Raw genomic sequence first — 21,427 nt, 5'->3', positions numbered from 1 at the left:
CAGGCAGAGGAAAGCGGGTGTTAGTCAGCCGGGCGGTGATGGGCACGTGAGACATATAGTTCGAACTCTCTCATAGTGAAAACATGAGGATACCGAGACAGAGACCGCCTGAAAATTGCCCAAATGACACAGTTGCAACAAGAGCTAGGAATGATAGAGTAGTGATATGATTAAGATTCGAAGTAAAACTACCGTATCCCCCGGTTTCGTATCCTCTTTATCCCCGCCCAAGACGCCCGTGAACGTCCCTATCCGACCTAATTTGGGCTAGAGATAAGTTTGAAACCACGTATACGCCATTTTGCCGCATCAGAAAAAACCTGTCCGTCTACTAGTACAGTGGCCCTTCCTTCCTTCCTTTCGCCCTGGAAGCAGCGCTTACGCTACCTCGTTGAATGAACCACACAGCTGCGTCCGCAGCCGCTTTCCTTACGTGACCCTACTTTATACCTACGGCGATGCGGCGTCATGGCTGACCAGGTTCGGGAAAGACGTCAGATTCGGCGCTGAGGATATGATACCCATCATGATATCGCATGGATGGAGTGCAGAGCATCAAGAATAAACCCCTTTTATTCTTTCTCTCGGCATTCAGACAGGCTTCTCCTCCGCCTCACCCTCCTCTCCCCACGGATTCTTCTCCAACCCACCCAATCCACTTTCCGGGGGAGCCTCGCCCTCCTTCCTAGACTCCAGATCCATCGCCTGAAAGACTCCCTCCTCCACCTCATCAAGACTAGGACTCTCCTCCTGCGGCGTCTTCGTCTTCTCCCCCTCTTCCTCCTCAACACGATCACCGTCGTCGTGCTCCCTGGAATGCCGCTCCTTCAACGGACTATTCGGCGTACTGGTATCCGACACCGGCGCCTCCACAACCATCAAGCCCTCCCCAAACCCCCCCACATCCTGATTCAGCCCCGCATTCGAGACCCGTTTCCGCCTCGGGGGCAGCGGCGGGTTCGGCACCGCGCGGTGCGAGTTCGATCTATGATGCCCTGGTGACGGCATATCGAAGGGGAGATGATCCTGCGATGTGGACTGCTTGGGGAAGGAAAACGCAGGGCTCTTCCCCGGTGACTGGGTGGCGAGCGGTGTGGAGGTAGCGGTGGGCGACTTTGCAGGCGGCGGGAGGGGCTTCCGTTTCGCGATACTCGCTAGAGCGGCCGCTCCGGGGACCACCCAGCTGGACTTGCGGTTCTCGGGGAAGGGGAGGGGGGTTCCGGGTGGTGGGAGGGGCTGGCCTCGGCCGATGGGTTGTGCGGTGGAGCCGGGGCGGTCTCCGTTTTTGTGAGAGTCGCTTTCGCTGGACTGCTGGGTGGAGGAGGGGTTACTCGAGGTGTCGACCAGGGTTTCTTGAGAGACTGAGCTGGAGCTGGCGGTTGATCGATGGTGGGAGAGGCTAGAATCTGCAGTAGAGTTTCCACCCTGCTGCCGGTTTGCAAACCACTTCTTCGCAGCTGCGGTAGCAGAATTCAAGGTCTGGTTTAGCGCTTGTCGCTTTTCGGCGTTGGAGAGATTGCTCTTGACTGACGCCGTTGTATGTGCATGTTTCAGACCTGTCGGCGTGTTACTATGAGAGGAAACATCGTCGGAAGTGCCAGTCAAGCTACCAGCGCTGGATCGTTTTAGCAACGAGCCAGTGCGATCCACTAAAGCATCAAAGTCTGCCGATGCTTGTTCATCTTCAGTGCGGCTCGGTGTTGACCGCACCGATGACACGCTATTCTTCTTCGATCGCTGTGAAATGAGGCTTGGTGGATCAGGAGAGCCGACAGGCGACTCGAAAGGAGACGTCGGGGGCGAGCGAGAGGATATGATCTTCATCGCGCTCGCTGCATCTTGGCCACCCTGCGGAGCGTGAGCACGCAAAGCTTCTACCGTCGATGAATCCAAATTAACTACTGGACTACTCGCCGAGGCAAACGAGCCAGACCGGATGATTTTGGGGTGTTTTCTTTGCCTAGCCTCTGCTCCTGAAGTGACGCCTACGCTATCATCCAAAGAAATAGTCGAGTTGGCTCCTTTTCGCGAAACCAATCCTTTTGGCGGCGTGTCTACGAGAATCGGCAGGCTCATGGTCTTATCTTTTGCGCTCAGAGTGGGAGGCGGTATGGACTCCTCGGAGTCCGAATCTTTATCGATCTCATCAGCAAGCCCATGTTTAGCTGCCTCGGTTTGATGGTCTCCAAAGGGCCGAAGTCTTGAATCATCAGCCCACATACCGCCTCGGAAGCGCTGCAGCATGGTATCATGAAATGGGATATCATCCCAGTTGGGTAAGACAAGTGTTTCGGCGATAGTCTCTCGTATCCTACTTTCGATTGCTCGTAAAACTACTCCATATGTGATTTGCCGGGAGCTGATAATTGGCTCAATGGATATGTCCATCTTTGGAATGGTTTCGAATGAAATCCATAGTCGGTTGCTTGGCGGTGGTTTCATTCTGATCAGAATATGGCCTTCTAGCTTTTTGAGAAGGCCTGCAAGAACGAGGTTGACGTCGCGAGGCTTGAAACGTGATCCTAGCTCGATACGGGCAACAGCTGCGATCTCCAGACGGAAGCTACCTTTATACTTGACGTCGGCTTCAATCGTCAGGTCTCCATCTACAGTCAATTCCTTAAGTTTTGGATTGGTGATGAACGGCGGCAAGTCTCCCATATCAATCTTTTGCAGCTTGAGACTGTTGATGAACGCGGGTTTCGGAACGCGAGCTATCTTTTTTGTGATCTTCATTCGAATGAAATCTTCAATCTCGGCGGTCTTGTACATGGCAAGGAATAATCGTCCAATCAAGGCGTTTATCCACCGAGTTTGGAGGTTCTCTTCATTGGCGTGAAGCTGTTGAACCAGCTTAACAATATCGGCTGTCTCGAACAGCAAGGGTCGCGGTGGATTTTGAGGCGACGTCTTGTTCCGCTCCTGGTTCTGGAGCATAGCGTGGTAGAAATCCTCCTTTTCTGAGCAATTGTCAGAGAATAAGAAGAATGGTTTCGCCTCATCCGTTATATCCCCAACAACCTTCCGCCTTGTCAGTCGAATGCAGTTCCGCTTGATCCAAAGCTCTCCCTCTGGTATCTTTTCTCCTCCGGCGTAGACATCCACATCGTGGTATGCGAGGGATATGACGTGGCGCACGTCGAGTTGTTCGGAGTCGTCATAGAGCATCAAGTGGCCGTGTCTATTAAACAATCAGCTTACTCCACATGAAGCGAGTAGTGGGTGCGCACCTCAACACGACGAAGAAGACATTCCTAGCCTTCTTAGTCTTCCCGTTGGCACTATCCAGGGAAGGTGGCTGGCCCTTGTTGCGGTCAAAGATGCTTCTATACATGCTTTGGTACACGCTGGGGCTTTCGTTGGCGACCACCACGCCCGCCGGCGTGGTCCTCTCCGGAGGTTTCCCATTCACACCACCCGGTACATATTCTCGACAGACTGCAAAGTATCCGGCGGCAACATCTGGCTCGTGGGCGCGAGGTTTGAGCTCTTCTGGCAGGTTATCCTCGTCCGTGTTGAGGTCACGACGCTGTTGTTCGGCATCCCTCGCAGAAAACGCCGCAGCCCCGTCTAGAGGTTCTTCGGGAGCTCGAGTAGGGAATGTGAAGTGGGCGTGGAGGAGTATTGCCGCCACTACAAGTGGGATGAAGCTGATGCCGCCGAGCACGTAGATGAAGACGAAGGCGGATAACGTCACCATCGCTACGGGAGAGGAGGGCAATTAAGGGTGCAAGCAGCCATCTGCAGCTCCCCGGGCATTCGAGTGGCGGATCGTGAGTGTGGCGCGTGGTGTTGATATCGAAGGTTGGAGGCGCGTGCCGTCAGAGAGGTGGCCGTTCCAATCGCTGGTCATCGACGCACGGGTGGGGAATCCTAGACGCCTGAGGCGCCAAATAGCAGCACGTGCAGTAGCGTTCCCTCATCTAGAATGGGAAGTTCTTTACACCCTTTCAGAGTACCTTTCTTTGATTGTAAACTCATTCGAGTAAAATATTGAAGTGGCTCAAATTTACATGGTTGGGTCGTTTCACTCCTACTAAAGTGAGTAGGTCTTGGCTCGCAGTGAAGTGTGGAGCACCGAGTGATTTAGATTAATAAGATTCCAAGTTAATAAGGTGGAAGATTAATATGGTACGGTTGCCCTACCATATAATAGAACGTCAATGTCCATGAAAATCAGTGGTGGGGTGACTTTTTTGCCTCTCACCTAGCCTCCCAAATAGCCCTCCATCAAGCGCTGCATATTGTACACACTCGTAATTCCCATTATTGCTGTTCATCCACTGGCAAGAACCCTGGCATAAAACGCCTAGATATAAGCCTGAGCAAACTGTTCTACCGCTGTCTGGGCTGTCCCTGTGTAGTACCAGAAATCTGCGTACGATGATGTAGAGACTTTGAGGACGCCTATAATTCTGCGATGTCTGAACACCACACACATCACTGCTCTCCAGTAGCAGCCTCTACACCATCCCATATATTCCACTTCCAAATATCTCTGAAGTCCCTCAGGCCGTTTTCTCACCCCTTCATCCCTCCTAACCCGCCTTCCTATCACTAAACACAACCGGCAACTCCCCAATCAAGAAAGTCCCCTTAAACTTAATCTGCCCCTCAAACACCTCCGCCCTAAACCCCTCCGCAAACGCAAACTCAAAGTTCCTCACCACACCCCCCATAAACAGCCGCAGCTCCTGATACGCCAGATTCTTCCCCAAGCATGCAAACTGCCCGATCGTGAACGGGATAAACGCCCGCACATCGTGGTGCCAGTCCGCAGGGCGCTCGCTATCGATCCAGCGCTCTGGGATGAAGGCATCGGGGTTGGTGAAGTGCCGCGCGTCACGTTGGATGCCCATCGTGTGGTTGGAGACTTGGGTGCCGCCCGGGATGAAGCGGTTGTCGACGACGATGCCGGAGGAAGGGGTGCGGCGCTGCATCCCGTTCGGGGCGGGGGGCCACAGGCGGAGGGATTCGTTGATGCAGCCGTCGAGGTAAGGGGCGCGTTGGGGTGCTAGAGGGCGTTAGAGGAGGGAAAGTGAATGGCTAGTAAAGGGTACATAGATGAAATAGGACGGAAGATTGGGATGTGAAGAGCGAAAGTTCGGCTTAAAAGGGAGTGAGAGCAGAGTGGACGAAGCTTACCCAGCATAGTCACGTCGAGAGGCGTCACGCCGTCCCAACAGCTGTCAATTTCGGCTTGCAGACGCGCCATCTGCTTCGGGTCTTGCAGCAGATGGAAGAACATGAATGTGATGCTGAGAGCTGTCGACACCGCGCCAGCGGCAATCAGGACTGTCCTATTGTCAGTACGAAATCTTTCAGGCCTCAAGTGCATACTTACGCGCTGAGTCCGCCACAACCTCCGCCTCAGTAAGCGGCCTTGGCCCCGACCTATCTGGCGACGCGATGTACTCATACATGTCTGGCTCCTTGACCTCTCTCGCCTTCCTCCTCAAATACGTCTCCCTCGAGATCCGCGCAAACTCTTTCCCTGCCCTCTTCGACTGCGCTTCAACTGGGAACCAGGGCATCAGAGGCCGGATCCAGGGAGTTTGAGACGCGATGACGAGCAGTCTGGTGGCATCGTGGAGCGCGGGTATGTATGGATGCGGTTTGGCTGCTTTCAACATTCCGAAGTCCTCAGAAAAGGCGAGGTCAGACATTACGTCGTAAGCGAAATATTCAGACCAGCGGGTCATGTTCTGGGTTGCTAACCGAATCTTGTGAATATCTGTGCATCTTGGGCAAGGAGTTTGACTTACTCCCAACGCGCTCTCGAAGCTGTGAGACCAGTATGTCCAACAGGCGAATGACACGCGGCTCAAAGTCGCGAAGCTGCTTGCTGCCGAACCCTCGCTCCCATGTCTTGCGCCGCCATCTATGCTCGTTGAGATCTTGAGTGGAGAGCATAGAATCGGCTGGTCGGTTGGGGTCGCCAGAGTAGAAGGGCCCACGGGCTAGCCTTCCGGCTTTGCTGCCGTGGAGTTGGTCGACTGAGGATGCGGATATGAAGGAGAGTTCATTTGGGGAGAGACGGACTACGTCTCCGTACTGCAATTCTCAGTATGCAATGTTCATTGACGCATCCGAATTCATACCTTCTTGTGAAGCGAAATCTGCCACTCATGGGAATCGCGAGTCATGACATGCCAGCTGGATGCGAATCTGGTGATTTTGCAGAGGATAGGGCCGGGGTATTGGTTGAGCGGATGGAAAAAGACTCGATACAGTACTATGCTCGAGCTATAAACCCATCAGCACCGCTGACTCGATTGATTCGGTTCTTCATTGTGGACTTGCCTCAGTGTAAAAAGATAGACAAAGAAATCTACAAGCGCTACTACGGCAAGTTGGTCGACGCTCCCTTGCAAATACTTGTATAGTATGGTCAATCCAGCATTGACAATGAGCACATGGTTTGCGAATGAACTAGTGCACAATCAGTTTCCTCATACCTCGTTTTCGAGATCGCCATAACTCACTACACCGTCGGTTCATTGCGCTTGAAAATCTGATGCGACACCAACCCTAGCACTCCCGCTGAAACTGCCGCTGTCACTCTTGGGTCAGACTTGACTGCCTCCATGACGCGAAGAGATGAGCTGGCTTGAACTGAATGCTGAATCTAGAGCGGCAGAAATGTCGTGAGTCGCGATATACAAAGGTCCAAAAAAGGTGGTTCCGGAATGTCACCGGAAAAGGCATTGTTCTCATTGGCTCTCGCGGGATTAAGAACTGGAAATCTGGTGGGATGCTTCGCGGAACCATAAACGGCTTTATGCGGGGTATTTAGTGGCTTTGATGAGGGGCACGCGGAAACGTGGGGTCTTGGGTTGGATTGTTGTAGTTGTTTGTGGAGGAGCTTGCGTTGTCCTCAGTTCAAGCAGCACCGAAGCGACACCGCTGAAAGCAGAAATATTGATTTCTGACTGAAATCCGAAGTCACGAAGAACAAAACACGAGAGAAAAAACCAAAGAAGAATTCTTTCAACATGTCGTACAAAAGTCTCGCGGGAAAGACATTTATAGTCACGGGTGCATCGTCCGGGATGTGTCGATCAACTGCTATCCTGCTGGGGCAACAAGGCGCGAATGTCGGTCTATTCGATCTTCGATCACCAGATGAGGTGGCCGCAGAGATTGAAAAAGCGGGAGGCAGCTGTCTTGCTCTGGCCTGTAACGTCCAAAGCCGTGAAGCGGTCGATAGTGCGACAGAGGCGGTGGTTAATAAATTCGGGAGTCTACATGGTACGTTCTGACATACCAGATCTTGGTTCCGATATCAGTACTGAGAGAAACAGGGGCCGCAAACATGGCCGGGATAGCAGCAACCCGAAAGACTCCAGTTGGAAGATTTGGCCTTACCACTCTTGAGGATGATGACTGGGACATGATTATGAAGACGAATCTAGACGGAGTAAAGAACTGTCTGAGAGCACAGTTGCAAGCTATAAAGGGCCCTGGATCCATCGTCAATGCTGCTAGTACCGCTGGACAATACGGACCACCAAACTGCTCTCCGTACGTAGATTCTAGATCCTACCTACGTCATCGCTTTCCACAGCTGCTAACGAAGAACAATAGATATGTAGTTAGTAAATGGGGAGTCATCGGACTCACAAAGACTGCGGCAAAAGAAGTTGGCAAGCAAGGGATTCGAGTGAACGCTGTGGCACCGTAAGATCCATCTAAGGGTGGATTGAAACGAAGGCTAATAGCGTGTAGAGGTGTGGTAGCCACAGCATTAACTGCGACCCCGAGCACCACACGCGAAGCGTTCCTAGCGACCACAGCATTGGGTAGAATTGGTGAAGCGGAGGAGATAGCGAAGACCATTTTATTTTTGCTCAGTGACGAGGCAAGCTTCATCACTGCATCGGTAGGTCTTCCCATCTCTTCTATGGTACTTCATATCGCTAACTATGACACCAGGTGGTCAACGTAGATGGAGGCTACTTCTAGGCCTATGCCCAGCGTGGAGTGTCCCGCACGAGGACCAAGTCGTCTTGCACCGTCTTGGTAGAGGCTAGATGCAAAGACTACCTAGAGGTATCTGAAGGTTGGAAGGTTCGAAAAGTAGCCTAGATGTGAGAGCAGGAGAGTAGCGTGAAGAGCATTCGGTGCCTGAACCCAACGTGAGATTTCCTTACATCTAGTGGTTTGAGAGGTTCCAGCCGGTACAGTTGACGGCGGTCTACGTAGAGGACAGAAACCATTGGGATAGAGTCTTCAATGCACTCAGTAGCACGGACTGCCCCACCAGATGGCGAGAGCTGCTGCAGCCTACAGAGAAACGTTTCAAGTGTGAGCTATCCTGATCAAGTGGGCCGGCATTGCGGTCTCCGCACCCGAAGAAACCGAGAGAAGGCGAAGAGGGGCCCCCTGTGGATGACGATGCCAGCTTTGTCCTTAACCAAACTCGTATGAGAAAGCCACAATATGCGTATCAAGACGAGCTGGGTGGGATGCAGCAAAGCCGAGTGCGACGGATGAACAAACTTTGCAGTCGCCGGGGTACGGGAAATGCCGTGACAGTCGCGAGTGGTGCTCACACTCACGGGCGGCTCTTTGCTGGCCGGATATGTTCGCAGCAGGGGAGACTGAGGAGCTGTGACACATGGGCCCCGGATTTTCGAACGGGTCTCAGGGTCTTGGTGCAGAAGACGGCAGGGAGAGACAGCGAGCCCCTGAAGTGCGGTTGGGGTGCCACGATGCACATGGATTCCCCAGGCCCAAACGTCCCCTTGGTCCTTCCACCAACCAACTCTGTCCCATTCACCATCCACTCGCATCGACCGAAACCTCGCGGGCGAATGCTTCTACGGCGCCGCAATACGTTCTCGCTACCGTCTCATCTCGACATCGCGGGGTACATTCGGACGAGCGCCCGAAGCCCCGTCGCTACCGACTATTCTCTAACGCCTCTAACGTGACAAATCTATTAGAGTTCAATGGAACCTGTAAAGACTTTTCTCCCAGGAACCTTAGCAAAGACTGGGGCCACTCGGTCGAACAAGCTAGACGCTCATCCCTGCGGAGATGCCAGTATTGCGCCAATTGCTTACGTCTCGGCTTCCCCCTGGTTCATCGCAGTAGCTTCACACCTAGACAATGTGTGTGGGAAATCTGACCATTCCACTCTCCCAGCAGGCCAAGTCGCCCCAGCAGAATCGCCATTTCCTGCGTTACGATCCCGTTCCAGATGCAGCTTCTGGTTTCATGCTCGGGGAGTTCCCAACATCCGTCGAATAGCCCTGGAGTGGTGCCGAACATAGGGATAGCCTAGCAGGGACGTGTCCCGAATATCAACGTGTTTAGCAAGCCTACATCAATTGTCAAAAAGTGTTTGCGGCATTTCAAAGCGGTTTGAAACGCCCCAAACGGCAATCGTGATAGACCCAAAATGGAGCAAATGAAGATTTAGGGCGTCCTAAGTCTCGGCACTACTACAATATATCTAGTCGGAACGCCACCACGTAACGGTCCTTTTGACCTCCCCCTAACGAACGTTATACTGCGGAGCCCGCCGCTCCCTGCAACACCACTATCCCCTCCCCTCAAGCAGCGGCATCAAATACACCACCGCCATCCACGCACACCAAAACTGCCACGCTCTCCTATCCTCCCTCGCGCCTTTCCTCCTCACACACCTCCACGCAACCCAAATCCCCAATCCCAGCGGGCCCACCACCACCACCGCCCTCTTCGACGCCCAAAACTAAACACACACAACCGACCACACCACCACGGAACCGCAACACTCCACCCCGCAACCTGGCGTCCATACACGATGGGAAGCGAGCGGCAGCCTTGCGCGAGATCGCCAGCAACGTCTTTCATGTCTTGAACGTGCATTGTGCTGAAGATTACGGTCGAGACGAGGGTAGTCCAGGTGAGGCCGAGGTGGGAGACTTCTACGCCCATTCTAGGGGACAGAGATGAGGTAGGGTAGAGTGTTCCTGCTGAAACTCGGAGGAGACTGCCGAGATTATAACCCCCAAACGCGCACGCGATGATCCCGTTCCTAACGAGCCAATTCTCATCGCCGCCGCCGAGATCGTTGTAGCACCACGTCAGGATTATCAATACCGCCGTTTCTCCGCCGGTGCTGAGGATAAAGTGGTTGTAGGCTAGAACGAGCGGGATGCAGCAGATGAGCCAGCGGCGCATGGTAACGGCGGTCATGCGACCAGAGGGGATAGGACGCCAGGGTTTGTTCAGACGATCTTCGGCGCAGGTGAGCCGTTGGTTGGAGAGGTCGAAGAGGAGGAGGTTGGTCCAGTTGAAGAGGAGGGTGTGGATGACTGCTTGGAGTAGCAAATTCCGAGGGAGTGGGGTGACTGGGGAGGCATGGCTGGTGCAGTTGGTAAGAGAAGGGGTCAGGGCGCTTGAAAGACCAAAAATGGTGTTTGGGAGGATAAATGTGGGAGTGTCTTCGATTGTGATGAGGTAGAGGTTGTAGAAATTGAATCGCAGGGTGGAGAGCAGGTTAAGTTTGGGGGTACGCAATAAGTGGGAAGCCTGCGGGTGGACTGATGTCTGAGGGACAGCGACGTCGGACGAGCACCCATCTGAACCGCTCACCCGGAAGTTTAACTTATCAGCAGCCATCTAAATCAAACAGCAAGTTGTAGACATAATGAAGATGATAGATTGAAACTGATGGCCGAGTTGTCCGATCTCAAGTCCTGGCTATCTATACTCGCAACGACTCACCTCCCGCACGCGCGAGCTCTCTCTCATTGCTGCTTTAGGCTCTTGCTCCTACGTTTTATCACGTTTATGATGAGCTAGTGAAAGGGTAAAAGGCACAGTCGCGAAGATATCTTCAGCCTCACCGCTGTTTCGATCCTTCTTGCACGACGGATACGGCGGTCTGCTAGAGGCGGGCGGACCGTCTTGAAGCTGGGTGTGGCGAGGAGGATTCGAGATGTTACGGGGTTTGTCTTCACTGGAGCGGCAGTTTTGCGTGCTAGTAACGTTTAATTAGTGTGGTCTATGGGGACGGCGGAGGGCCGAAAGCAAATTTTTCGGGATGTACATTGGGACTTGGTATCCGCGGTTATGTAGTGGAACGGGGGGCACAAGTGGGTCGTGCGGTAGCACATATTACCAAGTGACGGATTGGATAAGGGAAAGGCGGCTAGAGCGGAGACCGCAGTTAGAGTAACGGCTGCAGAGGTAACACCAGTCATTGACTCTTTTCACATTTCACAAAGGCTGTCGCGGAACTCCTGAAGTTTCAGTTGCTGAGGGAGATGCGCGTGATGTGTAATAGTATCCGTGATCGCTACTTCGAGTTCCTAAAGTCTGAGGGGACAATAGCACGCTTACCTCCCGAAGCTACTTGCGACGTAGAAAAAGAAAGGAAGAGGGACGACGGGGAAGAGGGAAATTCTCGAGCTCTGTTGCAGAATCCCACCCAACGGCGGGAATATCTTGTACCTCGTATCTCATCAATCCACATTCTTTACTTTGCTGCCGTCCTAGGATGGAACAAGCACATTGTTCTTCCCGGCTGCGCAGTGACATGGTCCTTCAGTCCTGTGAAGATGTCATCCTCATTGTATCCCGGCGCAAACTCGACCGTGAAATGATGCAATAGGATCGCAGTCACGAGACGAAGCTCCAGCCATGCGAACGTCTTGCCGACGCAGGTGCGGTTTCCTTGGCAATGTTACGAAACGTCTGGACGGGGAGAGGGTTTGAAGCTTACCGACGCCAAAGGGACGAAAGGCGCGCTTGTCGATGATGAGTTCCGGTCGAGAGTACCATCTCTCGGGGATGAAGTCGTCTGGGTGTATGAAGGCTTCAGGAACTAAGCGGAGGATTAGATATCAGTCGTCTTGAGGTATGACTTTTACTTACGTCTCTAAAGTACATACTTGGGAGCGTTGACTTTAGTGTACGCGGGGATAAATGTGCCATCAATAACCAAGCCCCCAGGACCAGTGACTCGACCATTACCCGTGAGAACCGGGGGCAACAGTCGTAAGCACTCCTTAATGACTGCAGTCATATGGGACAGGGAAGCGAGCGCATTGGCATCGTGGATATCAACGGTTTGAAGCTCAGCATACACCTTCTCCGCGTGCTCAGGGTACTTGGCCATGAACCGGAATATGGCGATGAAGGAAGCCCGGGATGAATCACTAGCTCCAGTCAGCAAGGAGGTGATAATTTATGAGGACATCATGAGCTTGAGCTGAGGTGGCTCTTGGCACAACCCCGCTCTTCGAGGGCCGAACATTAACACCATGCTCCAGCCTACCCATCGCAAACTCGCTGGCGAACAAAGCGCAGCTGCTTGTCACTCTCTTTGTTGAGAATGGGCGCTCCTAGCGTGCACGTGCATGGGCCTCTGTGCGTACTCCCTTGTTTCCACACAGTGGTGAACGGGTTTCGCCGTGACGTCATCCCCAGTTCCACTCTCAATCGCGCTGTCTCTGCGGGTTTTCAGAATCGTTCAGCCTGCGTGGATCCAATGACCCGCTTTCCACGCGGCTACGCATGGGAACACCTCTCCCGTTATTAGATTGCCTACCGTCCTCTGCGAAGCGGGCAATATAAAGCACATTCAGCCAGAGGGGACAGAGAACTGGACAATCAGCTCACGGTACTTATTAGTGATTGCTTGCATATTCCCACACATTGAGGAAATGGGTATTCAACGCCATCCCGAATGTGAAGAAGCATTTGGTCCAAACTTATACTCGGTCTTCCAGCATACGATTGAGTACCGCACCCGAGATATGGGTACTTCCTGCACTCTTTGTTGTGACACTCAACACAAATATGCATATTGGTGCAATAAGTGTATGAAGATTTGGTGCAAGCCCTGCTGGGAGAGGGAATTCGCACAGGTACGTCAACCGCCATGACTATTGAATGCATGTGTATACCTAGCGGGATTACAGTTGCTCAGAGACGGAATAATATGGCGGAAAAGTTGGAAGTATAATGATGAGGATGTGTAAATCCGCATAAGAGAGGTATGTGAGGCCAGCGACCTGGCTACTACAATTTGGCACAAAAGCAGATTCTTATGCGCGTTACACACTAGTTAAGAGGGATAACAAGTAACGTAGAGATAGGAAAAAGGAGAGCAATTGCAAAGTGGAGTTGAGGAGACCTGCTAGTGCCCCATCTCTTTCTGACGCCCTCATGTCCCGTTTTGTAATCGAAGAATATAAGTGCAAGTCCCCAAACTTCACCTCATAGACAGGAAAAAGCGTGGATTACCTACACCAGAACGTTAGTAAATGAATCAAACGGTATAAAATACTTACATAGAGGCAAGGATCAATCCAAAACCTTCTAGCAAGTCGCGCGGTCCTTCGAGTCCGATGTGTAAAACATTCCCATTCTGGGTGTACTGGCCGTGATGAATGATAACACTATTGTCCCGAAGCTTGGTCCACAACTCCTTGGGTGAGGATATTGGAACGGTGTAGAGATCGATTCCGTCGAATTGAGGAATAGTAGTAACGCGGCGTTTACGCTTTTTTAAAGCACAATAATGAGGATTACAGGAGAAGGTCCTCCCCGACCCTGCCCAGGCCCACTTACACGCACCACGCGCCCTTCTCTCCCCCACATATTTTACAATCCGACCAGTGGCAGTTGTAGCACCCTACATGCACATACATACACGAGACCGCGCCACTAATACGCCTAATAGAAAACGCACCAGTAGCCCAGCAGCCCATGGAACCCATGCAGCCCATGCCGGGCTATAGCACTCCTGTATCAGGTTACTCGCCGTATCTAGAGGAGGAGCACCGAGGATATAATCGTGCCGATGATCCAGGGCCCTGGAGGTCACCAGTGGTACATGCCGAATGCCAGTCATGTTGGATGCAGCAGCAAACAATGCCTCAGCCGATGATGGGTGCACAAACGCATATCATGCACCACATGGGTCCCATAAAGGTCGAACAATACCGAGCACGTAATGAGAGACACCTTGACCTGGATGTTGCTGTAGGGGGAGAAAGGATCAGGATATTTTTCGGTTTTGAACCTGGAATTGGCTGGGAAAAAAAAGGGGGGGGGAAGATTCGATTATATATTAGATCCATTTCTGAATTGCAACTTCTTTTGTATCCTACCCTCTTTAGCTTGCATATCTCTGCTCTTGTGCCAGAAGCCCATCACGAGACAGTTAGCAAATCTCTTTAATGCTCACCTTCTGAAACTGGTTTTTGCGTTGGTAATATTTGGCGGTATGCTCTACGCATATAGATCGATTCTTATCAAGAGGCAGAATATCAAGGCTTTGGTATACAGTGTCCGGTCTTAGCTCCAGTTCTCGCACAGAACTGTTGAACATTGTTTCTCTACAGCGTCTCGATTTCGTTGAGCCATGCTTCTGCTCGCCGACTCCGGGCCCACATACGTCGAATGTCGAGCGGAGAGGAACGCTACAAGGAATGGGTCTCCAATGCTTCATATTGGGGCACACTTGAATGATTCGGGCGCATCCCTAACGAATACAAGGTGCAAGGTTTCTACATTTAAAGGCTTTAGCCCCTTGGAATTTTGATTCCCAGTTTTGCTGCCGTTATTTACGGTAAGAACAGCAGTATTCGATCTCTCTTTTGATAAGAAAGCTAATGAACTGCTATTGATTTTAGCTGCGAAGACAGGGAATTATGCCAGATTCGCTGAGTCCTCCATCACCTCGTCTTCGTAAACGAAGATCTGCAGAGGCAGTAGGAGAGGCTACAGGCGATCGAAAGAAGACAGCCAAATACGCCCCCGCACCTACCGAAGATACCACCTCAGATACCACTGTAGATACAGTACGCGGAGTGAATACCGGAACAGCAACAGCAAATGAAGACAGTCTAGATCTAGATACACTTCCCGCAAATCTCAAAATCGAGAGGGAAGTTAGAAGAGCTGAAGATTTAGCAGAGAAGCTGCTGGAAAGGTGCCCTAGGATAAGACCTAATCGCCACTGTTGTTCCTGCCAATGTCGGGTCAAGCTCTCTACAGAAGGGAGCTGCGCTGGATGTGGTCATGAGCGATGCCCTGCGTGTCTCCACGCAAGTAGTTAACGTCGCTCTTAGGTTGCTCGATTTGATATTAGCTATTTGCGGTTGCGTAGTATCTCATAGAGACGTGTAGAAACATGAATGAATGGGAATAAATATGCAATGTCAGGAGCAAAAGTTAAGGAAGGGAATGCAACGATGGAGGCACGACGGCTGCAAGCTCAGGAAGCTGGACCGGAATAACGTCAACGCGCCTCGGCGCTAGAAATCCGCCGAACCCTATGCCAAACCCGTCCCAATCGCTCTTCGACAAACCATCCTCGTGACTCCTCGCCCACTAGCATCGAGTTCGAAGATCCGTGCACAGGATGGATCACATGATACACTGAGCTTACCCCACAAAGCTAGACATGCTTACCTAACTCACCGCTCCGGGAAACAGCACATAGTCCCAGATGCCTTGTCCCGCCTCCCTAACCGCCGGCCTGCCGACAGCTCGTCCGACACGCTTGAGGAGCTTTTTACGTTCAACCTGTCGGTTATAGAGCTTGCAGACGACTTTCGCGACCAGCTGATCCAGGCTTACGTTACGGACAAGCACTGGGTGTACGCGCTCTACTTACAGTATTCTCAGAAGCAGGCGCCAAAGCCTACAAACCTGAGGCCTCGAACGCAAGCCCGCCGGGAATCACGTTCTTCATACACCAAGGCCTCATCTACCACATAGACGCACTCGACGGAAGGCCTTGGAAGGCGACATCTTTAGAGAGTGCCACGATACTCAATCTCACGCTGGACTCTACAGAACCTACGAACGGGTTCAGGCCACCTATTTCATCAGAAATCTCGCAAAACGCTTGAAGCTCTACACTCGGGTTGCAGCACTACAACCTAGGGTCAGCAACTCATATGCAGTAACGTATCAGGATAGCATGCTGATACAGGAGGAAGTAACAGGTAGTGCAACAGCAGTGCTGCAGCACGGTATCAGTACTGTATCAGGAAACAGGATGAATCAAGTAACGCGTCAGGAAGAGATACCACGTTATGCCCCCGGGGCTGGCCCCCCTCCTTCCCCTAGTATATAAACAACGAGCTAGACACCCATAGAAATCAGAGTTCACATCAATTTCAACCTGAGTAACACGGTTCCTATACTTCGCCCTTACAGTTCTACGGTACGGCTTAGTAAGCCTCCATATACACAGAGTATATATACGGCGTACGTAGCCTAGATAGATGCTTATCCAATACATAACTTACCTCGTTTAATGCATTGTTTCACCTTCATCCTCATATATACATGCTCGAAGTCGATGGAATACTTTTCCAGCTCGACCTCTATGTTACCTGCCAGGGAAGACCATGGGGCGAGGCCTGCGGAACTTACAGGCGAGAGATCTTCCGCCGGGACTACCAAGAAGATGACGCAGAGAAGCAGGTGACTTTGCTTTACCGTCTGCATGAAGGGATCGTCGAGCAGCAAATCCAACGCATGCGGGACGTCGAGCCTTCCGTGGGCGAAACGCTGCTGGAGCTCAATGTCATGGGTGTCATGCTGAAGAAATGTCTCACACGCGGTGACAACTTCGTTGCCAGCAGCGAATACGACATGTGGAGAAGTTGCTTTATCAAGCTGATCCGTTGGAAGTATGATGCCCAATTTGGGTTGTAGCTCCCCTGGCTCGAGCCAGCGAACAGGCATGCAACTAGTGTCACAGATTGCTGTTTCGCTGTCAACAGTTTCTGGCGCGGGTCTCCTGATTCATTCAACTGCCCAAGTGCCGCAGTGCACACCAAAGCAGAAAACGCAGCGCCGCCAGCGAGACCAGGGAGGTGCATGGGGCTCGCGAGATGCACGGGGCCGTGGAGGGATCGGCCCGCCTGCTATTGGCGCATTAGGTGGCAGCATCTGTTCGGCTGATATGCCGTCAAGATAACGCCAAAGCTTCTGTGCATACAGTAAAACCTCGGTATAGTGATACCGGTGTATAGTGATATACAGTGATACAGATTGCTGGATTGTAAGATTTTGCCTCCTATATCATTAGAGAGTGGTCCGTAGCCCCTCAGCCGCCCCCTTTTTGGGCCGTTTTGGGCTGTTTTGGGACAGACTTGCTTACAAATCCCTCACACGCGACCTTACGTAAAGAGTGATAATACCCCTAGTCACCGACCCCTATAACGACGTTTTACTGTACCCTTTGTCTGCTGTGGCTGCGGATCAGCATGAGACACTAATGGACCCTGCGCAAGGACCCGCGCTCCCATAGTCGGGGAACTTAACATCTCCACATTTTGGTAATGCACCTTCTCTCCTACCATGGAAACCATCGCCGGTACTCTACACTACTCGATGCAGTTCTGCTCAGCTGTTCGTTGCCATTCTGGCCGTAACTTAGGCCTCTCTTAACCGTTTGTGCACCATTTCTCGCACTCAAAGCGCTACATTACCGAATTCCTCCGATATGGCATTCAATAGTCGTGCCGAGATGTTTCCATTTCCATACTCTATTGATCCGATGCCTCGAGGGATGAGAGAAGGTCTCATTGGCGTGGCCATCTTCGCGACCTTTTCCGTCCTCTCGACCTCTGTGCTCATAGCGTTGATTGCGCACTGCCTCTACACCTGGAGGTATTGCTACAGGCAATACATTCAGGCGAACCAATATGTGCTTTTCATTTTGAATCTTCTCATTGCAGACTTTCAACCGGCACTGGCGCTCATGATCTCATGGCATTGGGTCGGCTTAGGCAAGATCATAGCTCCAACGACAGCCTGTTTTACACAGGCTTGGTTTCTACACATTGGGGACGTCGCCAGCGGAGCTTTTGTCCTCGCCGTCGCCGTTCATACGAAGTACTCTCTGCTTGATTTGTTTTGACTATAAGCTTGGTTTCAACGCGCTCGTTCTCAGCATTGTTGCGATCTGGATCTTCGCCATAGTAATGACGAACATTGGCCCCATCCTACACAAGAATTCTTTTTTCACTCGGGCAGGAGCTTGGGTATGTCATTGTGAATTATCTTTCACAATTACACGCTAACGCTATCTAGTGTTGGGTTTCTCCGAAATACGAGTCCGAGCGTCTCTTCTTTCACTACTTGTGGATCTTCATCGACCAAGCGTCAACCCTCCGCATTTATCTGTACCTCTTTCATCGAATGCGGAATCAGCTGCAAGACCCAAAAAGCGGTCTATCATACGAGTCGGCCACCACGAAGAGCTTGTGGAGAGCTACCTGGTACATGTTTCTGTATGCAGGTGCATATCTCGTTCTAATCAGCCCACTCGCCATCGGTAGCATGATCGCAATGAGTGGTTACACCCTCCCAGACGCATACTTGCTGGTCGCTGGATGCGTCATGACGTCCTGCGGGTGTGTCGATGTCCTTACGTACACCTACACACACAGGACTCTGGTCAGTTCTGCCCCGGAAGTCTCTGAACAACAACGCCGGTCAGCGTCGCCACCACGACACATAATCAAAGATAGCATCGAACTGCATGGCCTTGGATTGGAGACGGAGATCACCGGCCCTGTCAGGGCGGTTCCAGCAAAATATCAAAAGGGTGTCCGGAGTCACGAGGACCTTACGTTCCCACCCACCGTCGCACGGCATGCCTTAAGCGCTGAGCCTGCAGTCGATACGCGCCATGATACAGGTGGATTCAATTTTGAGTTAAGATAATGAAAGATGATATGGAACTTATGAGACTGCATAACGCGGCTTGGCATGCTGATGCAGACCCCTCTGAAGATTGCTCACCTCTACTTCGCATGCTAACTCTTCCACCCAACGTCACATGGTGTTACTACGGGGTTTCTTCCTCCACTTCTCTTGGACATTCCAGAGTGTGTCATGTGATCTACCCCGTGGAGATACTACGCTCAACGAAGCTTGCTGATCCCGAAAGCCGCGTTTCCGTGGACACCAACTTCCGGAATGTGGAGAACCGCCAACCATCAGCCTCAACTACTCATACCATCCCAATACCGCTAAGTCCACTGCTAAATCCGTTGTCTTGTCGAAAATTGATTCCGAACTTGTATAAGGCACTACACCAACTCTGATCTCGAGATGTTGCATACGCTCGACCTTGATACACAGACTAGACCACCACTTTCTGATTCACGATGGCATCCGCGACCACCCTGACCGAGCCTGAACTCCCAAATCCCACAGAGCCATCTTCAGAGAATCATTACCTGCATGACAACGAACCGATCACTATCAATGGAACCAGCAAAATCGAAACAGTGCAGGTTGACGAGGAATTCATCAAAGATGCGATAAACCTAGCCACAGTTAATGCACTCCGATTGGCACTCTACCAGGTAACAGGAGATGCCGAGCTTAGAGATATGAAAGTCTCGAAAGAGCCTATCCGTGGTGGCGCAATGGCGGACTACGTGATATCCAAAGAAGATGAAGAGAAGGTTAAAGCGAAGGCACAAGAGTTCCTCACGCTGCAGGAGCAACGCAAGGCTCCTATTACGCCAGTTGAATTCTCGGAACCCTCCTTCGAAGATTCCTCGAACCTCATGAAGATATTCACAGGAGAGAACTTGAAGCCCAGCGAACTCCGCCTTGGCCACGAAGAACTAGCATTTGAGAACATGCCCCGAGCAGTAAATTGGACTAAGCAACCATCCCCAGAGACGCTCAAGAACTTTCATATTGTTGTGGTTGGCGCAGGTATCAACGGAATATCCACCGCAGTCTCACTGAAACGTCTCGGCATCAACTACACAGTTATCGACCGACAATCTGACACCGGCGGCACCTGGATCATCAACACATACCCAGAGGCCCGCGTCGACACCCTCGGATTCTCATTCCAATACAAGTTTGAACGCGGCTACAAATGGAAAGAGATGTTTCCCTCCGCGCAAGAACTCCGCGAATACCTGGACTACGTCGCCATCAAGCACGACGTTAAACCCCGCTTCAAGTTCAATCGCGAGCTCATCGCCGCAACCTGGGATGAAGCATCTCAGAGTTGGCAACTCATCCTTAAGCTCCCCGACGGCAGCACCGAGCCTATGACCGCCAACGCCATCATAAGTGCGGGCGGCCTCTTCGCCACCGCAAACCTTCCTGACATCCCCGGCATCAAGTCCTACAAAGGCACCATGTTCCACACGACTGCCTGGGACAACTCATACGACTACCACAACAAACGCATCGCTGTCATCGGCAACGGCTCCAGCGGCGCCCAACTCATCCCGGGCCTCGCAAAAACCGCCTCTCACCTCGCAGTTTATCAACGCACGCCGCAGTGGATCGCCCCCTACGATGGCTACCGTGCCAAAGTCCCCGCGCATCTCGATTGGCTACTCGACCGCATGCCCTACTACCGCAACTGGTACGGCTACGCACTATTCGTGCGCGGCATGCAGCTGCCACCCCTCCAAGTCGAGGACAAAGACTGGATCGCGAAGGGGGGGCTGATCAACGAGCGCAACGACGGCATGCGTAAGGGCCTGACCGCATACATAGAATCAAAAGTCGGCAAGGACTCCCCAATGCTACCGAAGCTGATCCCCGAATCCGCGCCGCTGGTGCGTCGGCTCGTCGTCGATAACGGCTACTACGACGCGCTGATGTGGGACAATACGGAGTTGGTGACCGAGGGGATTACCTCGTTTACAGAGAAGGGGATTAAGACGGTCGACGGGAAGGAGCGGGAGTTTGATTTGGTCGTACTGGGCTGCGGGTTCAAGCCGACTGAGTACCTTTATCCCTGCGACTATACTGGCCGTGACGGCGCGAAGCTCGATAAGACGTGGGCGAAAGACGGCGCGCGCAGCTATCTGGGCCTTACAATCCCAGGCTATCCGAATCTGTTCACGCTGTATGGTCCGAACCACCAGCCGCGGGGCGGGCCGTCGCTGCACAGCTGGAGCGAGATCTGGGGGAGGTATGTGATTGCGGGTATTGTGAAGCTGATTGAGGGCGGGAAGAGGAGTATGGAAGTAAAGCAAGAAGTGTATGACGAGTATAATGAGAGGCTGGATAAGGAGAATGCGAAGCTGATTTGGGAGAGGGAGGGCGCGGGGTATTTCGTGAATAAGTTTGGGAGGCAAGGGGTTAATATGCCGTGGACGAGTGAGGTGTATCATGCGTGGGTTGTCAGTCCTGAATTGGGGGAGTATGATGTGAGATAACGGGGGAGGGGGTTGTTGGGATTAAGGGGCTAAGAGGGGGTATTAGACTTTTAACGCGTTAGAATCTAGAACCCGTTTTCTAGGTGAAATATCGTAGAAATTCTATCACATGAGTTGCTCTGTGTACCTGTTCATAGACCTTCTTCCATACTCCACTGGGGTCACGTGATCTCCCTGGGAAGAATAGTCTGAAACTCAACCACCACGATAGGCACACCTCCCCTTCTTCTCCACAGATCGCATAACGACGT

At 52.1% G+C, this 21,427-nt stretch overlaps 9 protein-coding genes across 9 annotated transcripts; 4 read left to right on the top strand and 5 right to left on the bottom strand.

Moving 5' to 3' along the window:
- Positions 1–156: 156 nt before the first annotated feature.
- On the bottom strand, positions 157–3,804 carry BDZ99DRAFT_573276 (uncharacterized protein). Its single transcript, XM_033728282.1, has 2 exons — positions 3,231–3,804; positions 157–3,181 (listed from the first exon to the last, which is right to left on the bottom strand). The coding sequence occupies exons 1-2, from the start codon at positions 3,698–3,700 to the stop codon at positions 592–594; spliced, it is 3,060 nt and encodes a 1,019-aa protein (XP_033574415.1). The 5' UTR covers positions 3,701–3,804; the 3' UTR covers positions 157–591.
- A 355-nt stretch (positions 3,805–4,159) lies between these two features.
- Positions 4,160–6,589, bottom strand: BDZ99DRAFT_573275 (cytochrome P450; the record flags this gene model as incomplete). Its single annotated transcript, XM_033728281.1, has 7 exons — positions 4,160–5,014; positions 5,146–5,295; positions 5,345–5,713; positions 5,766–6,054; positions 6,102–6,246; positions 6,379–6,432; positions 6,486–6,589. 7 exons carry the CDS (start codon positions 6,587–6,589, stop codon positions 4,539–4,541), a joined length of 1,587 nt encoding a protein of 528 aa, XP_033574414.1. The 3' UTR covers positions 4,160–4,538.
- Positions 6,590–6,932: 343 nt separating this feature from the next.
- Positions 6,933–8,259, top strand: BDZ99DRAFT_500640 (3-oxoacyl-reductase). The gene is made up of 5 exons (XM_033723739.1): positions 6,933–7,251; positions 7,305–7,524; positions 7,588–7,680; positions 7,729–7,882; positions 7,936–8,259. Exons 1-5 carry the CDS (start codon positions 6,996–6,998, stop codon positions 7,963–7,965), a joined length of 753 nt encoding a protein of 250 aa, XP_033574413.1. The 5' UTR covers positions 6,933–6,995; the 3' UTR covers positions 7,966–8,259.
- Positions 8,260–9,408: 1,149 nt separating this feature from the next.
- BDZ99DRAFT_500639 (uncharacterized protein) lies at positions 9,409–10,746 on the bottom strand (the record flags this gene model as incomplete). Its single annotated transcript, XM_033723738.1, has 2 exons — positions 9,409–10,614; positions 10,720–10,746. The coding sequence occupies 2 exons, from the start codon at positions 10,744–10,746 to the stop codon at positions 9,646–9,648; spliced, it is 996 nt and encodes a 331-aa protein (XP_033574412.1). The 3' UTR covers positions 9,409–9,645.
- Positions 10,747–11,473: 727 nt separating this feature from the next.
- Positions 11,474–12,139, bottom strand: BDZ99DRAFT_392757 (cytochrome P450; the record flags this gene model as incomplete). Its single annotated transcript, XM_033715809.1, is given in 4 exon segments — positions 11,474–11,670; positions 11,720–11,821; positions 11,862–11,875; positions 11,889–12,139. Coding segments are annotated over 4 exon segments (564 nt in total), but the record flags the coding sequence as incomplete, so codon positions are not given.
- A 1,102-nt stretch (positions 12,140–13,241) lies between these two features.
- BDZ99DRAFT_500638 (uncharacterized protein) lies at positions 13,242–14,006 on the bottom strand (the record flags this gene model as incomplete). Its single annotated transcript, XM_033723737.1, has 3 exons — positions 13,694–14,006; positions 13,293–13,636; positions 13,242–13,245 (listed from the first exon to the last, which is right to left on the bottom strand). Exons 1-3 carry the CDS (start codon positions 13,853–13,855, stop codon positions 13,242–13,244), a joined length of 510 nt encoding a protein of 169 aa, XP_033574410.1. The 5' UTR covers positions 13,856–14,006.
- Positions 14,007–16,305: 2,299 nt separating this feature from the next.
- On the top strand, positions 16,306–16,677 carry BDZ99DRAFT_523062 (uncharacterized protein; the record flags this gene model as incomplete). Its single annotated transcript, XM_033725768.1, has 1 exon — positions 16,306–16,677. The coding sequence occupies one exon, from the start codon at positions 16,306–16,308 to the stop codon at positions 16,675–16,677; it is 372 nt and encodes a 123-aa protein (XP_033574409.1).
- A 793-nt stretch (positions 16,678–17,470) lies between these two features.
- Positions 17,471–18,696, top strand: BDZ99DRAFT_573271 (uncharacterized protein; the record flags this gene model as incomplete). The annotated part of the gene is made up of 3 exons (XM_033728280.1): positions 17,471–17,862; positions 17,921–18,011; positions 18,061–18,696. The coding sequence occupies 3 exons, from the start codon at positions 17,471–17,473 to the stop codon at positions 18,694–18,696; spliced, it is 1,119 nt and encodes a 372-aa protein (XP_033574408.1).
- A 446-nt stretch (positions 18,697–19,142) lies between these two features.
- BDZ99DRAFT_447833 (FAD/NAD(P)-binding domain-containing protein) lies at positions 19,143–21,176 on the top strand (the record flags this gene model as incomplete). The annotated part of the gene is made up of 1 exon (XM_033718031.1): positions 19,143–21,176. The coding sequence occupies one exon, from the start codon at positions 19,143–19,145 to the stop codon at positions 21,174–21,176; it is 2,034 nt and encodes a 677-aa protein (XP_033574407.1).
- Between the last annotated feature and the right edge of the window lie 251 nt (positions 21,177–21,427).

This window comes from Mytilinidion resinicola (genome assembly GCF_010093595.1).
Source record: "Mytilinidion resinicola strain CBS 304.34 unplaced genomic scaffold BDZ99scaffold_14, whole genome shotgun sequence".
NCBI classification, from domain to species: Eukaryota; Fungi; Ascomycota; class Dothideomycetes; order Mytilinidiales; family Mytilinidiaceae; genus Mytilinidion; species Mytilinidion resinicola.
This window is presented reverse-complemented; position numbering and strand designations above follow the sequence as displayed.